The sequence below is a fragment of the Dermochelys coriacea genome, chromosome 7 (assembly GCF_009764565.3).
Source record: "Dermochelys coriacea isolate rDerCor1 chromosome 7, rDerCor1.pri.v4, whole genome shotgun sequence".
NCBI lineage: Eukaryota > Metazoa > Chordata > Testudines > Dermochelyidae > Dermochelys > Dermochelys coriacea.
The window spans coordinates 44,882,537-44,898,453 of NC_050074.1; the positions used below are offsets into that span (position 1 = coordinate 44,882,537).

Here is a 15,917-nt window from a genome sequence, read left to right on the forward strand (position 1 = left end):
AGACCAAAGGTCCATCCACCCCAGTATCCTGTCTACCAACAGTGGCCAATGCTAGAGGGAGTGAACCTAACAGGTGATGATCAAGTGGTCTCTCGCCTGCCATCCATCTCCACCCTCTGACAAACAGAGGCTAGGGACACCATTCCTTACCCATCCAGGCTAATAGCCATTAATGGATTTAACCTCCATGAATTTATCTAGTTCTCTTTTAAACCCTGTTATAGTCCTAACCTTCACAACCTCCTCAGGCAAGGAGTTCCACAGGTTGACTGTGCTCTGTGTGAAGAAGAACTTCCTTTTATTTGTTTTAAACCTGTTGCCCATTAATTTCATTTGGTGGCCTCTAGTTCTTATGTTATGGGAACAAGTAAATAACTTTTCCTTATTCACTTTCTCCACACCACTCATGACTTTATATACCTCTATCATATCCCCCCTTAGTCTCCTCTTTTCCAAGCTGAAAAGTCCTAGCCTCTTTAATCTCTCCTCATATGGGCCCATTCCAAACCCCTAATCATTTTAGTTGCCCTTCTCTGAACCTTTTCTAATGCCAGTATATCTTTTTTGAGATGAGGAGCCCACATCTGTACGTAGTATTCAAGATGTGGGCGTACCATGGATTTATATAAGGGCAATAAGATATTCTCCATCTTATTCTCTATCCCTTTTTTAATGATTCCTAACATCCCGTTTGCTTTTTTAACTGCCGCTGCACATTGCATGGACGTCTTCAGAGAACAATCCATGATGACTTCAAGATCTTTCTCCTGATTAGTTGTAGCTAAATTAGCCCCCACCGTATTGTATGTATAGTTGGGGTTATTTTTTCCAATGTGCATTACTTTACATTTACCCACATTAAATTTCATTTGCCATTTTGTTGCCCAATCACTTAGTTTTGTGAGATCTTTTTGAAGTTCTTCACAGTCTGCTTTGGTCTTAACTATCTTAAGTTTAGTATCGTCTGCAAACTTTGCCACCTCACTGTTTACCCCTTTCTCCAGATCATTTATGAATAAGTTAAATAGGATTGATCCTAGGACTGACCCTTCGGGAACACCACTAATTACCCCTCTCCATTCTGAAAATTTACCATTTATTCCTACCCTTTGTTCCCTGTCTTTTAACCAGTTCTCAATCCATGAAAGGATCTTCCCTCTTATCCCATGACAACTTAATTTACATAAGAGCCTTTGGTGAGGGACCTTGTCAAAGACCTTCTGGAAATCTAAGTACACTATGTCCACTGGATCCCCCTTGTCCACATGTTCGTTGTCCCCTTCAATGAACTCTAATAGATTAGTAAAACATGATTTCCCTTTACAGAAACAATGTTGACTTTTGCCCAACAATTTATGTTCTTCTGTGTTCTGTGGCACGCTGGTCAGGTTGTTATAGGTGAGAGAGAGCAGGGTCAGGTTATCCCAGGTGGGACAGGACTCCTTCAGGAACAGCCACCGATGTGCCATAGGGATTTTTGTAGTAGCAATTCATCCATGCTGAGCATTCTGAGGCTAAGCAGATTAGTAAACACCTTGGGTTCCAGCCTGAGAATACTGTTGCGTAACAAGTTCAGATACTGCAGGGTTGGGGGTAGAAGTGGAATGGGTGCTAAACTGTTCTCAGACAGATCCAGCTGTTTCAGACACTGCAATCCAATGAAGGCTCCCGGCTGGATGGCTATACAACATGGGACAGATGAGATGCTCAGCCTTGGGGGTAGACAGTCCACTCTCAGATTTAGTTTGACCAGGTTGGGGAGATGAGAGAAGGAATCTGTAGCGGGGCAGTTACCCTGTTCCTGGGAGAAAAGGTAGGCTGACTGGGGAAGCGGCCGCAGCTGGGGCCACACTCAATCAGGCCACAGCAGCCCTGATAATAAGGGCTAGGGGAGGAGCTGGGTCAGAGTCTCTCTCCAGCCTTGGAGGGAGAAGGGCCTAGCTGCCTGGAAATAGAGGGTACCTGATGCAGAGCAGTGCTGGGGAAAGGCAAGAGGAGCTGGGGAGCTCTAGCCTGGCAACTTATTTAAGGCCTAAAGAGGTACTGAGGCTGCAGAGGTGTAGCCCGGGAATAGGCTGAGGCAGCTGGTCCAACCCCTTTGCCAGTGAGAAGTAACCATTACAGACTGCAGTCTGCCCCTTGAGAAAGGGGCTAGATGATCACTGGCAGTAGCCACTGAGGCAAGGTGGATGTAGTGGGTTGTGGTACCCCTGGGAGGGGAAACCCAGAGTGGGGGAGTATTGCTGGGGGCAGAACCCTGAGGAAAGGGGCGCTGGGGTCTGGGAGGGACACAGGGGCCTGAGGCAGGTGAGACACTGGACAGCAGAGGTTGCTCTGAGACTGTAATTAAGGTACTTCCCAGGAGACCAGCAGGAGGCACCACACCGGTGATTCAGCGATCTGCTACAGAATCATTATGCACATTTTTAATCTGGTTGTCCATTAGCAGAAGGATAGTGATGTTAGCCACACAAGAAGAGGCAAAGGATGGGACGCCCTCCAGCTTGTGCTTTCTGCAGTCTATCTTATTTGGGCCATTGTGGCTTCCCAGAATTCTTGCCTTGCAGCTACATCTAGCAATGTCACAGGGTCACTGTTCCAGAATGAAAGTGTCCGAACAGAGCTTAATCAGGAACAACTCCATGTCCAACAGACAAGTCCTTAGATTTGTTAATGCAGAACTGTCCATTATGGAAAGTTTAGAGTTTCCTCTGCAGTGACTGGTACTGGTTACCCTCAGTATCCGTCAGTGGAGGAGATGGAGCAATGATCAGATCAACGGTCCTATTCCTATGTTCCTACGACAGAGAAAGAGGAATGTAGGCAATACCATTATTCTTCTGATATGCAGAAAATCTATCCAGCAGACAGCCTTTCCAGCACTGGGTCCTCCGGAGAGCTCCTACACACAGGCAAGTGAGAGCAGGTACCAGCAGGCAGATGGTTCCTGCACTGGGCTGCTGGCTCTCACCAGTGGGGCTCTCTCTCTCTCTCTCTCTCTCTCATGAGACATGGCAAAAATAAAATCTACATCCATTCAAGAGGCTGCATGTCACCCTTCTTCAGTTCAAGTTAATCACAGCTTTATTTGACTTGAGTCTGTATATGTGTGTCTGTGTGTATATATCTTCTTACTATATGTTCCATTCAATGCATCCGATGAAGTGGGCTGTAGCCCACAAAAGCTGATGCTCTAATAAATTTGTTAGTCTCTAAGGTGCCGCAAGTACTCCTGTTTTATTTGACATAGTTCATCACCGCTACCCATGCATAGATGTTGCACTTCTCCCCGTGCATCTCCTGCGCCGTTCAATTCAAATTACTCCCCCCACACCCACAAACTGCTAGTCACACTTCTCCTTCCACACCCCTTTTCTTGGTATGGTTTGTAATGCTTGGGGAAGGGGCTTAACCCTTTGGTGGATGCTGGAAAGCACAGCAGCAGTTTTCAAACAAAGTGATTCATTTGACTGACATTCCACAAGAAAGTGCATGGGTAGGTCAGGCCACACTGAAAGTTAGCAGTGGTACATTTCTGGCCATATAAGAGCCCTCTTTCCCTGTAAGAGATTTCCTGCCTTGAGGATGGGTGTGTGCCACTAAACAACATGGAGTTCCAGTACGAGGAGGGCCTTTAAATGGACAGGACTGCACCTGGTATATCATTCACACTTGAGATTATATCCCAGAGACTGTAACCCTCTTTACTGCCAGACCAGGTAAAAGGAGAATAGCCATACACCCCTCAGCACACAGTTACAAAGCCTTCCCAAAGCTAACAAGTACCTTTATCCAGATGTATCATCCGGGGCCTTTCCCAGACTTGCCTGGGTAAGTCCAGCCATTCTTGTTTCCCAGATATGCCAGCTATGTTCTGCTACCCTGAAGGATCTCATTTTCCAGGTGTACCTGGCCTCTCTGGATGTAAGGGAAGAGCTTGTTCATCATGAGTGGGGTCAGCCTGTTCTATTAATGCAAGGTCAGGAAGAGGATGAACTATCTTGTTGTCAAACAATCATGATAAGCCCATGTTAATAAATGAGCCCTCCAGGATAGAAGTGCATGTCTGGGCTGGTAAATATTGTCCCGTGGGCCTGTGATCTAGCACAGCTGCAGCAGCCCCATCCTGCCTGTTCCCAAGGGCATGGACAGGGCCTTTGGTTATCTGTCTCTGTTCCTCTTTTAGAACTCTGCTCTTAAGTAAATACACCCATAAAAGGACTGTTCTAAGCTGCTTGAAATTTTTGTAACAATTGCTCATCTGAACATTACCATGAGCTGAGCATATCAATGGATCCATCCAGGTTCTGTTCAGGCAGGTGTGCTGCAATAAACAGTTGGTCCGCAAGCCGCCCGCTAAGCCCTGTGACAGCGCATGCAATCCCTCTCTTCCATGATGTGAAGAGACAGGAATAATTCTAAATATAATCTCATTTTAAAACGTAACCGAACACAGCCAAAATCATGAATAGACCATTGTACAGTCTGCAGTGCTCGTGTCAGCAGGTGGTGCCATAGAGCTGTTTACCATGAAAACCAGCTGTTATGTAGTGCTTGAGAATTTCAAAGCTCTCTACCCACATGTAGGGCTGCCAACATTGTATTTCAAAGTCATTATTAAGAATAATAAGCAGCACCCACCTACATTCACCAAAGGTATTTCTTGCTGCTTTTTGCATCCCTCAGCAACTCCCAATATTGTTGTACAGAGATGAAAAAAAAGAGAGAGAGAGACATCCATTGTAATAAGGAACTGTGGGCAACCCAACCAGTGTGATAAATCTGACACCCAACGGCCAGGCAGCTAGAGGTTGTGGCCATTTTACAGATGTGGAAATGGAGCTGTGATACATGAAGCGGGGGGGGGGGGGGAGGAGTTCCTTTTGATGGACACCCAGCCAGCCAGTTAGCTGTAAAATCCCTCTCGGTCTGTTCTCTGCTTGCTTTACCTGTAAAGTAGGTTCAAGGTGTGAATGGGTAATCTATAATTATACCTGGCTTAAGATGCTTACAGCATTGCTGCTCAGTCCCTGCAGCCCAGAGAACAACAGACAAAGGGAAAGTTTCTTTCCCAATTTTAAAAAGTTCTCCCTTCCCATTGGCTCTTTTGATCAGGTGTCCACTCCTTTTCTTTTACCAGTGGGCTTGTTAACCCTTTACGGGTACAAGAACAGACAAAGAGGGATTTTACAGCTAACTGGCTGGCTGGGTGTCCATCAAAGGGAGCTACTCCCCATGTATCATAGGAGCCATGGAGAGATTAGAGATCAAATTTTCAAAAGCAGGTCCTAATTTTAGGTGCCTCAAATGTTAGGCCCCCAATGCATAGGCCCAGATTTTCAGAAGCGGACAGGACATTTAAAGCCTCAAGACATATTAACGTAGATAGCTGTATTTATATATTAAAATGCGAAAGTTCTTCTTTAAAGACTTGTTGACTCCTGGTGGAAAAAACTGTGAGAAACAGAAACAATTCTGCCAACTCAGCATGTATTTGTCTTGCATTTCTTCCCTTTTTAATTTTTGTTCAGCCTTTGCATGAAAACAGGATTCTTTCTCTTATAAGTGTTTCATCTGCCCCAGCTGCTTATTCTCCTTATAATGTCATGATCCTACACTTGTGACATCATAATCACCATAGCAATTAACTATAGTATTTACTGTAGTAAATAGATTGTGATAACTTCAGCTGGGATATATGCATCTGAAGCAGGGAAACTTTTATTGATTCAAGTTTCTGAGCTCAATTCACCACTGCCCTGACCCTTGTCCAGCCATTGACACCAGAACAACCCAGAATGGTAACACTTTTACATCCACTTTGCGCTAGGGGGAGTGTCTATGCAATAGGCAGAGCAATGCAGAATTACGTTCTCTTTTGCATGCAAATCTTAACAGATACTGAGTGAGAAATAAATACAGAGAAATATAGTTGTCCCTAAAGGGGATGTGTGTAAAGAGTGAATTGCACTGAAGTCAATGAAGGTATGCCCATTTACAGCAGATGAGGATCTGGCTCAATGCTTGTTGAGAAGCTCCATAAAGTCCTATTGACTCTTTAAATCAGGGGTGTTGTTCCCAAGCCAGCTCTTTGGAGCAGGGACTAGGGCCATCTTTTTGTTCTGCTTTGGTACAATGCCTGGCACAATGGGGTCCTGGCCCATATCTGGGGTTCCCAAGTACTGTGATAACACAACAATAATAGTCTGGAGAAGGAGAGGCAGTAAAGATACTTTGAAGTGAGGGTAGTGGACAATGATATGATTAGGAAACCCTTAGAGACAGGAGTGGTAAGAACATTAGGTGAATGTTATATCCAAACCCCGCCAAAATTAGATTCCACCTTTCAAATGATGTGTAGTTAGGGCAGTTCCCAACCTTAAAACTACAGGGCTTTGGCTCTGAGTGCTCAAGCGATCAGCTGCTGATTGAAATCAGTGTTCCTTTTCTGTGTTGCTTTGTTTTCTGGACCCAGTGATGTGCCTTGAGGATAGCTAAAATGTCTTTTAATTTAATTCACTTAGCAACTTTTCTCCTTACTAATCTCATCATTTTACAAACATTAATTACTCCTCCCAACAGCCTTTTGAAGTATTACTCCCCATTCACAGATGGAGAAATCAAGGCAGGAGTTTAATGACTTCCTGAAGGTCAGAGAGTTAAGCCTGGCCTACACCTACAAATTAGATCGACCTAGCTACATTGCTCGGGGCAATGACAAATTCTGTGTCCTGTGCAACATAGTTAGATCAGCCTCACCCGCCCTGTAGATGCAGCTCCATCAGTGGAAGAATTATTCCATGAACCCGCCTCTCAGAGAGGTGGATTAACCAGGGCCTGGTCTACACTACAAGGAATTAGAATGGGGAAAACAGGACAGATCAGGAGCTAGGAGAAAGTGAAACAACTCTGCTGGGGGACCAAAGAACCTGCCCAGGACAATGAGTTTCTTCACAGTCACTTGTGTACTTTCCACTCCCCACCATATGTCCACTCTGTTCTTGGGAACAGGGAGATGACTCAAATAGATAAAAAGCCTGTTCTGTGAAGTATTTATAGTCTAGCGCCACTCACCTAAAAGCACACCACCCAACATCTGGCCAGGCCCTTCACTCACACAATCCAGTTCTCCAAACAGCTTTCCAACCCCACTGATAGAAGAGGACAGTTTTATACAACCTGAGTGTCATTTTGCAGACTGACAGGTTTCAGAGTAACAGCCGTGTTAGTCTGTATTCGCAAAAAGAAAAGGAGTACTTGTGGCACCTTAGAGACTAACAAATGTATTTGAGCATAAGCTTTCCGATGAAGTGAGCTGTAGCTCACGAAAGCTTATGCTCAAATACATTTGTTAGTCTCTAAGGTGCCACAAGTACTCCTTTTCTTTTTGCAGATTTTCCCTTAAGGAATTAGCTGGTGGCAGCAGGCCCTTATCTTTAAGAAGAACCAGTATTAAAGAGAGAGGCAACAGACACTGAATAACCTGTATGGGAGCGTCACCTGCTCAATGCCCGGAAGAATTCATATAAGCTCTTCTCAAAACAATATCAGTGTTGTTCAAGGTCATTCAAACAATGCTTTGCCAATGAGGTGATCAATTGCACAGCATGGACTGCAAAGCCCCAGAAGAAATGTTCTGGCTGACAGCTTGTGGGCAATTCACAGGCTAAACATTCCTTGAATTTTGAAAAAAAGAAAAGGAGTACTTGTGGCACCTTAGAGACTAACAAATTTATTTGAGCATAAGCTTTCGTGAGCTAAAGCTCACTTAATCGGATGCCTGCCTTCTGGGTACTCTTCTGGCTCTGTCAATCTGTTTCTTCACTTCAGCAGGTGGGTATTGTAGTTGTAAGAACGTTTGATAGAGATCTTGTAGGTGTTTGTCTCTGTCTGAGGGGTTGGAGCAAATGCGGTTGTATCGTAGAGCTTGGCTGTAGGCAATGGATCGTGTGGTGTGGTCTGGATGAAAGCTGGAGGCATGTAGGTAAGTATAGCGGTCAGCAGGTTTCCGGTATAGGGTGGTGTTTATGTGACCATCGCTTATTAGCACCGTAGTGTCCAGGAAGTGGATCTCTTGTGTGGACTGGTCCAGGCTGAGGTTGATGGCAGGATGGAAATTGTTGAAATCATGGTGGAATTCCTCAAGGGCTTCTTTTCCATGGGTCCAGATGATGAAGATATAATATCAATGTAGCGCGAGTAAGGGCATTAGGGGACAAGAGCTGAGGAAGCGTTGTTCTCAGTCAGCCATAAAAATGTTGGCATACTGTGGGGCCATGCGGGTACCCATAGCAGTGCCGCTGATTTAAAGGTATACATTGTCCCCAAATGTGAAATAGTTGTGGGTGAGGATAAAGTCACAAAGTTCAGCCACCAGGTTTGCCGTGACATTATCGGGGATACTGTTCCTGACGGCTTGTAGTCCATCTTTGTGTGGAATGCATCCGATGAAGTGAGCTGTAGCTCACGAAAGCTTATGCTCAAATAAATGTGTTCGTCTCTAAGGTGCCACAAGTCCTCCTTTTCTTTTTGCGGATACAGACTAACACGGCTGCTACGCTGAAACCTTGAATTTTGAATCACACCTGTTTGCAACACCACATCCCTGCCTACAAAGTCAGCTGGTTCCACCAGGTCACAAGCAGAGAAAGTTGACTGAATGGCTACCATTCCTCCGCTCTGCTCAGCACTGAAGTGGTTTGGACAGCCTGTGTGTGTGTGTGTGTGTGTGTGAGTGTGCAAAACGCGCTCAGCCTTTTCTGCACTCACTTTGCTACCTTTTCATCGCTCCCCCATCCCCCAAAGGAGAGCTACTTACCTCTCTCCTCCTAAACTCCCCGGTCACACCACCGCCCTCTCTGCAGCCCTTCCTGCCCCCGGGCGCGCCCCCTTGAGGAGTGGCTCTCCCCTTTGCCAGGGGCCCTAGTGCAGGTGTGCGGTGGAGGCGCTGAAGAACAAACCCCTCCCCCCTCAGGAAAAGGAAGGCGAGGCAGCAGTTCGCAGGCCGGTGGGGGCTGCAGGTGGGCGTGTCTTGGAGCAGGTGGGCGTGGCCGGCAGGTGAGGGGCGTGGCCGGCAGGTGAGGGGCCGGCCGCAGGTGGCCGAGGCCGGGCTGAATGGCAGCGGGAGGGGAGCGTGCGGTCCCGCTCAGCCTGGCCCGGGGCCGCGGGAAGAGATGGGGCGGCGGCAGAGGTAAGGAGGCGCGTGCCCCGGCCCCTGGGTGTGGGAGCCAAGTCCGAGCCCTCCGCAGAGCCCGGATCAGTTTCTCTCCGAGCCTTGGCCCGGGTCCTCCGTTTGGGGAGCAGCGACCCCCTCTTCCAAAGCCTTAAACCCCAGAGACTGCCGCGGGGACCCCCCCCCCCGCCAACAAAACCCCGCGAGCCTCAACGTGGGAGCTTCTGCTAGTGTCTGGGGCAGCTGCAATAGCCAGACAGCTGCCACTTCCCGGGGGGGGGGCTGGTCCTCCCTTATCCCCCATGGCCACCCCCCTCCTCCCCAGCCTCTCCCGGAGCCCTTTGTCCAGGGAGTCCTTTGCTGGGTCGGGGGATGGCTCGACCCTGACTCCCGGGGAGAGAGTCTGTGTTCCAGGGTGAAGTGGGGGTAAAGTCCATTGCAACTTGCTGTTGAGCTGGGGCTTTATTGGAAACGCTTGAAGTGGCTTCCCCGCATATCCAGCCAGGAATGTCACCAATAAGGCCCCGATCCAGCCTGTGGAGACACTGACCTCAATGGGGTTTGGAGGTTGGTCCAAACATGGAGAAGCCCTAGGTGCTGCACCCCCTGGCTTGAAGTGGTTTCCATTATATACAGGGTTTACAGTTTGGTTCAATGACTCTCAGCACCCTCGCTGTACAAATAGTTCCAGTATCACTGGCAGGACCAGGGCCTGTGTCTCTGACTAACACCTCACATCAAAGTCAGCTTTGTGTCAGAAAATCCCTGTGCTCTCGCAGGCACAGGCTAGCCCTGCCCCAGGGAAGAATGGGTGGTGGGGCATGATAGCCTTTTTCAAACACTCTCAACAGAAATGGACTCTATGAATAACCAGCTGGTTCTAAAGGAGAAGCTGCTGGGGCTGGCAGAGTTCTCGGTGGTGCTTACTGCTGGTGCTTACTGAGGACCTACGGCTGGTCTGGATGATTACATGGCCAGTCAGTGCTGGCCCATGAGGCTGTACGGGAAGGCTGCGTAGAGAAGCAGAAGGCATATTTTGTCTGTTGGTACAGGACACAGGGGAATGGGCAATAAGGAATCACAGCAGCTGGTTAGCCACAGCTGGACAGGTCCAAATGGTAGAAGTCAGATCAGGCTCTGGAACACCCCACAGATCAGGCACTATTTTCCAGCTCCCTCATTTCAGTTAAGCCCATTTTAAAGATAGGGGCTAGTTGCAAACTGTGCTCCAAGCCTCATCCCACACACTGGGGGAGGCTGGCCACCCCTGGGGATTGGTTTAGCCTCACCTGGAGTTGCCACAGGGGCTGAGGCCCTGAGTTGTGCTGCTGTTCCTTTGCTGACAGAGTTCAAAACTGATCTGGGTCTCACCACCATGGTTAGGACAGATTTCATCAAGAAGTGAAAAGCTACAGAGACAACTTTTGTCCTTGCTTATACCCCTGCAGCTGCTTAGAGTTCAGCAGGGGTGGAACTCGGTGCAGAACTCAGCCCAGGAGTTCTCTGGAGTTAATGATGGTCCTGGTGCTGTTGTAACTCATGACCATAGCCAAGACAACGTTCTTAATCCATCCGCTTCTTGGTCACTCGCTGCTCCTCTTCTCCAGGTGTTTTTAAACCTGGCTCCAAAATCAGCTGACATCTATAGCTGAGGAGTTTCCAGTCTGATCATCCAGATAAGGCCCACCCCTAGTAACCTGCCTGGTAAACCACTGGAGTCTCGTACATGGGTATACTGGCGATTCTGGAGAGTGGTTGCTGTGCTCACAATAAGAGGAAGGGGAATAATACAATGAAGTGTAAGGAAAGGTTCCCCTGGAAAAGGACACTCTTCAGAGAAGCAAGAGCAATAAATAACCAAACCCCAATGTGACAGCTTAGGCGCTTTTAAGACTCTGTTGGAATTCTGCCAGAGGCCTGGGTCCCTACAGTTCAAGAGGCAGCCTTGGTGCCTGCTATAAAAGAATCCATGACTTTGTGTCCAGAGCCCTTCAGCTATTCAGGCCCAGACCAGCCTGTGATCAATTGTCAGAATCCTCCTCTGACAGCCGCCTGCATTCCCTGATTGATCCTGGCCACCAAGCAGGAGTGAGGTGAGCAAGATGGGATGCTAGAGAGAATGAAGCTTTATGAGTGCATCTATTTTGTTTCCCTTGCCAGAGTGTTTGAGGAAGGCTACCTGCAGCTAAAATAGCTTGGGACAGGTATTTTGCAAGAATGGTCCAGAATATTAAAAATACTAAGTGGAAAAAACCAAAGAACAGTAGGGAGTGCTTTCCAGGTTAAGGTATTTTACAATTTTGCATAGGTTCTCTGCGCATGGGGTGAAATCCACTTCACCCACACAGAGCCCGAGTAATTGCTCTGACTTTATAGTTGTTGAAGTGTAGGGAGCTGGGGAAGTGGAAGTGAAAGTCACCCCCCACCCAGAGCCAGGTGCGGCACTCCCATTCTGGAGTCCTTACCCGTTGGCTGCTTATTAAGAGTCTTGCATGGGATGGCTGCCAAAAAATGCATCTTTAAAGGTCTGCGAGTAGCAGAGTCAGGCACTGAAGCAAGATTTCCTGGGTCCTGATCCCAGTCACAGAAGCAGCTACTCTAGCTCAGCATACAGTAGATAAGAATTTTATCACAGATGTTTGAGAGATTCAGGCAAACTTCATTACCAAAGAAGTTGGGGGGGGGAGGTATCAAAAAGCAGTAGTGATGAATTTTACATTACACAGTTAGCATCCTCTCCAAACATGAGTGATTCATTGCTGAATTTCTTGATAATAAGCATCTGTTTAATTTTGAATTAACAGGAATCTGATGAATTAGGGTAAGAGAGAGGGAAATTAAAGGTACCAGGGTGTCTAAATAAGATTAAATCTATACGAAGAATCAGTGCAGTATTGTACTGTGTACATACACACCATGCTGTCAGGGCAGGTCCTACCAAATTTTAGAGGCAGTGTTAGAAATACCAAAGGGTGGAGTTAATCATGGGCCTAGCTACATGCAGTGATGGACCAGCTCTTATTCTCTGCACACATGATTGAATAGGAGAAGCTAAGTAGGGCTATGAGCCTGCATTTGGATCCACTGAAGCCAACTGGGCTCTGCAGGGACATAGAAGTCTGCCCACATGGACCAATTGCAGCCTCAGGGTGTAAAGGAAGAATCAATGCTCCTACACTACTTCAGCCTGGGCTGCGTTTTGGTTTTGAGCCAACACACTGTGGAGCTCAGCCATTTCAGGGTTAATCCAGGTGAAACTTGATGATTTGGGCTGAGTTTGGCATTGAACTTTGGGGTTCATTTAAAGCTGAACCTCAAAAGGGGCCATAGGACCTTGCTGGCAGCACCATGGTTAGAAATGTATGCCAGCAGCATCACACTATTTAGTTAAGTTTAAGGTGGAAAATAAGAAGCCAGCTGCAGGTTTTGTTGCTACTTAAATTACTACTTTGATTTATTAAACTGGGATTGGCTTCCCCGCCGCCCCCCTTGGGTCTTTTGTGGAATTTACTTTAATGTTGCTATATTAAAGAGATTTGCATCTAAAGGCTGTGCATGCTGATGAGTGTGTGTATGCTGGAGAGATCAATATCTTTAAAGGGTCATTTTTGTAGTTTAGGTTTTGAGATCATCAGCTAGGGAGAAAGAGGAAGCTGAATCTGTGGTTTGAATTAGATCCATTGGGCCAAATGTTGGTCCCTGGCCAGATCCACATTAGAAACTTTTGCCCATATAGTAATGTTGCCAGTGTCTCTTTGTATGACATCTCAATGCTGGCAAAAACCTTAGTGTATAGGCAGTGATAGCAGCTAGAGTGCTTTTGCTGGTATAGCTTATTTCATTCAGGAACTGGTATAAACTGCACAGGCGAAAGCACTTATTTCCAGTATAAATTGTATCTACAGTGGGCAGGTTTGCCAGTATAGTTGCAAAGCTGTACCTGCAATTCTTTTCTAGTGGAGACTCGACTCAATTAAACAGGTAGGTATATATCCAGAATAACTCTGAAGTCAGTGGAGTCATTCCTGGTTTAAGGCCCATTGTTTTAACTTCTCTTTTAAGATTGCTCAGACAGTGCTCGCACTTTTCCTCTGCATCTTTTGTGGTTTGTTTACTTCCTTGTATGTCAAAAGGATCTTGTGGTGCAATCAGAGATGTCAAAACAGTTCTGGTCACAGGGTTCATTACCATGGCTGCCTTTGGCTGGTTGCCTCTGCAGCGGAGCAAAAAGATTGCTGTCATGTAGTATAAATACAACTTTTCATTTCTCAGTGAGACACCAGAAGATAAGAAGTTAAGTGATTGCATAAGAAATTTTGAATCGGCTCAGATGCAAAACTTGTCAAGGTCGCCCAGCTGTTTCTCTCTGCACAGAATGCTTCGTTGTAGCCTATGCATGATGAGAAATAATTACTCATTCGATAGCTCTGTCTGTGTGTGTGTGTATATGCACCCCACTGACCAGATTCTAAATCAATTCTTAGTCGACAATTGTAAGTCAAAGGTAGTGCTTATATTTAAGTTGCTGCCAAGCTGCACCTGCAATGCTTTTCTAGTGTAGTCCTGACTCAGTTGAACAGGTGTAAGTCCAGATTAACTCTGAAGTCAGTGGAGCTGGGGGATGCTTTCAGTAGAAACCTGAAACTTGGGGCAGGTTTGCCAAGGTCTCAGGACAGGTCTTGAACGCATGTGGCCTGAGTTGCAGGAGAAGCCTGGCCCATTTGCCGGTCAGCGTGAATCTGGGTGGTTTCAATCAAGTTTTGCTTTGTTTGAAAGAAAAAGAAAATTTTTTTTTCTGTGCCACTTCCCTGTGCTGGGCTCAGTTTCCAAGGGTCTGACTCTCCCCACATTCTACAAACACTGGCTTCTGAATTCATTCTGAGGGTGGGGACATAGCATTGTTGCTCAGTGATATATCATAATGAGATATTATTTTGGCACACAATAAAGAAAAATAGGTGGGAACCCTCCTCTAAGTGCCACTTTGATACTAAACCCTGACCTTGGACATGCAATAGCCAAAACCATTTTAAAAACATAATGCCCACCAACGTAAAGTCTGTTTCAAGTCTATTTCTATTGGACTTCAGTCAGTGCTGGATCAGACCCTCTTCTTGTACTATTATGACCACATTGAGGGGAGGGCCTCCCACTTCACAGGGTCCTAGAGTCTGGGCTCCAGCCAAGCCCAGTTGTCTATACTGCAGTGAAACAGCCAGAGTCAGCTGGCATGGGCCAGACGCAGATGACTAATTGCATCTATTGGATGGAGAACGCCAAGATATGAACAAACTTGAAAACTTCTCCAGTTGTAGCTACCCCAAACCTCAAAGGTTACTGGAGCTGGAAAAGCTGGTTTTAAATCCAACTCAATAAACCAGAGCACGGTGCCATGCACAAAGATCCTTCCACAGTGAAAGGGTTTTTCTAGGAATTGGCATTGACATGTGATAAATGTTCCTCTTTGTCACAGGATTAGGTTCAAGAATCCCCTTCCCTATTGTCCGAGTGGCTCTGGGGACTGTGCAGTTTTGGCCTGGATCATTAAGTCACTGAAAGCAGTTACCATGTGGCAGCTGCTTAAAAGCCTGTTTGAACTCCTCCCCTGCAAACGCACATAATCTATCACTTTCCGATCTATCACCTCTGAAAAAAACAATTGCATTCATTACCCTATGCCTGCCCTCTGATAATAAAACCACTACCACATCACTGACATATTTAATGGAGAAGTACTAAGATTCATCCAGACTCTGGAGAAAATTAAAAAAAAATGAATAAGTAAATAAAAAGATTTACTTTAAAAGCATCTGATGGTCCATATTTGGCCCACGGACTATTGACTATCTCTGTCCTAAGCCATTCATGTACCTCAAATTGAACACAGAAGTATGTTGTCAGCTAATGCATAGCACAAAGTACAGGGAGTTTATACTTATACCAGCCTGCCCAGGTAAGAGGGGGTGGCATTTGTCTAAGCTTCCAGAATCCATCCAAATAAAGCCCATGACCAGAATCCACCCTGGCGGAGACAAAGGATGAGACCTACATGGGAGAGAATAAAGGCAGGTAAAGCTGCTGCTGAATTTAGCACAGCTCAGCTAGCTGCGCCCAGTTCCAAGCAAAGGCCGGCTTATTTATGGCTTTGCATCCCTACGATACATTGATTGTTTTGAGAGGCAGTCCGCTGACATGAGATTGTGGGTTCATTGGAAACCAAACTTCAAGGGACACCTAGGAGGGGAGCGAATCCTTGAGGCCTGAAATCAAAGGCAACGTTCAGACAGAATTTCTGCATTTGTCACTGCTTTTCGCCCCACAGTGCTGCTGGTGAAACCAAGGCACTGTGAGGGGAAGCGACCTGTCAGGTCACACAGTGGTGGCAGAGCCGGGAAGACAACCCAGAGGTCCTGACCTTACTTGATATGCCTCTTTGCTGGATGCTTTCCCTGCTCTGCTGCAGCCTGATCATCTGGCAGATTTATGCCTCACTCCTGGCAGAGAGCACTTGGCTGCAGTCTGTCTCTGCTATTATGTGAAACTAACTCCCTAGACAGCTGCATTTCCAGACGTCTGTTAAGAGGAGATCTCCATTACAAAGGGAATCGCCTGGCACACAAAGGCAGCGGAATATTGTTGGCTGCAATTGACTGAGAAAAATACTCTCTCCCTCTAAAAATGTTTTGCATAGCTGTGCTCTCCAAGATCCACTTTAATACCAGATACCAGCCCATGGTTCAGTGTT

The 15,917-nt window shown here is 46.5% G+C and overlaps 1 protein-coding gene across 1 annotated transcript in view; it reads left to right on the forward strand.

Annotated features, from left to right (window-relative positions):
- The first annotated feature begins 8,998 nt into the window (after positions 1-8,998).
- Positions 8,999-15,917, forward strand: part of LOC119858508 (hyaluronidase-4-like) — a 31,793-nt gene continuing 24,874 nt past the window's right edge. The window contains exon 1 of the mRNA XM_038409267.2: positions 8,999-9,190. Within this exon, the coding sequence (XP_038265195.1) occupies positions 9,174-9,190 (17 nt within the window). The 5' untranslated portion in view covers positions 8,999-9,173. The remainder of the gene's footprint in view (positions 9,191-15,917) is intronic.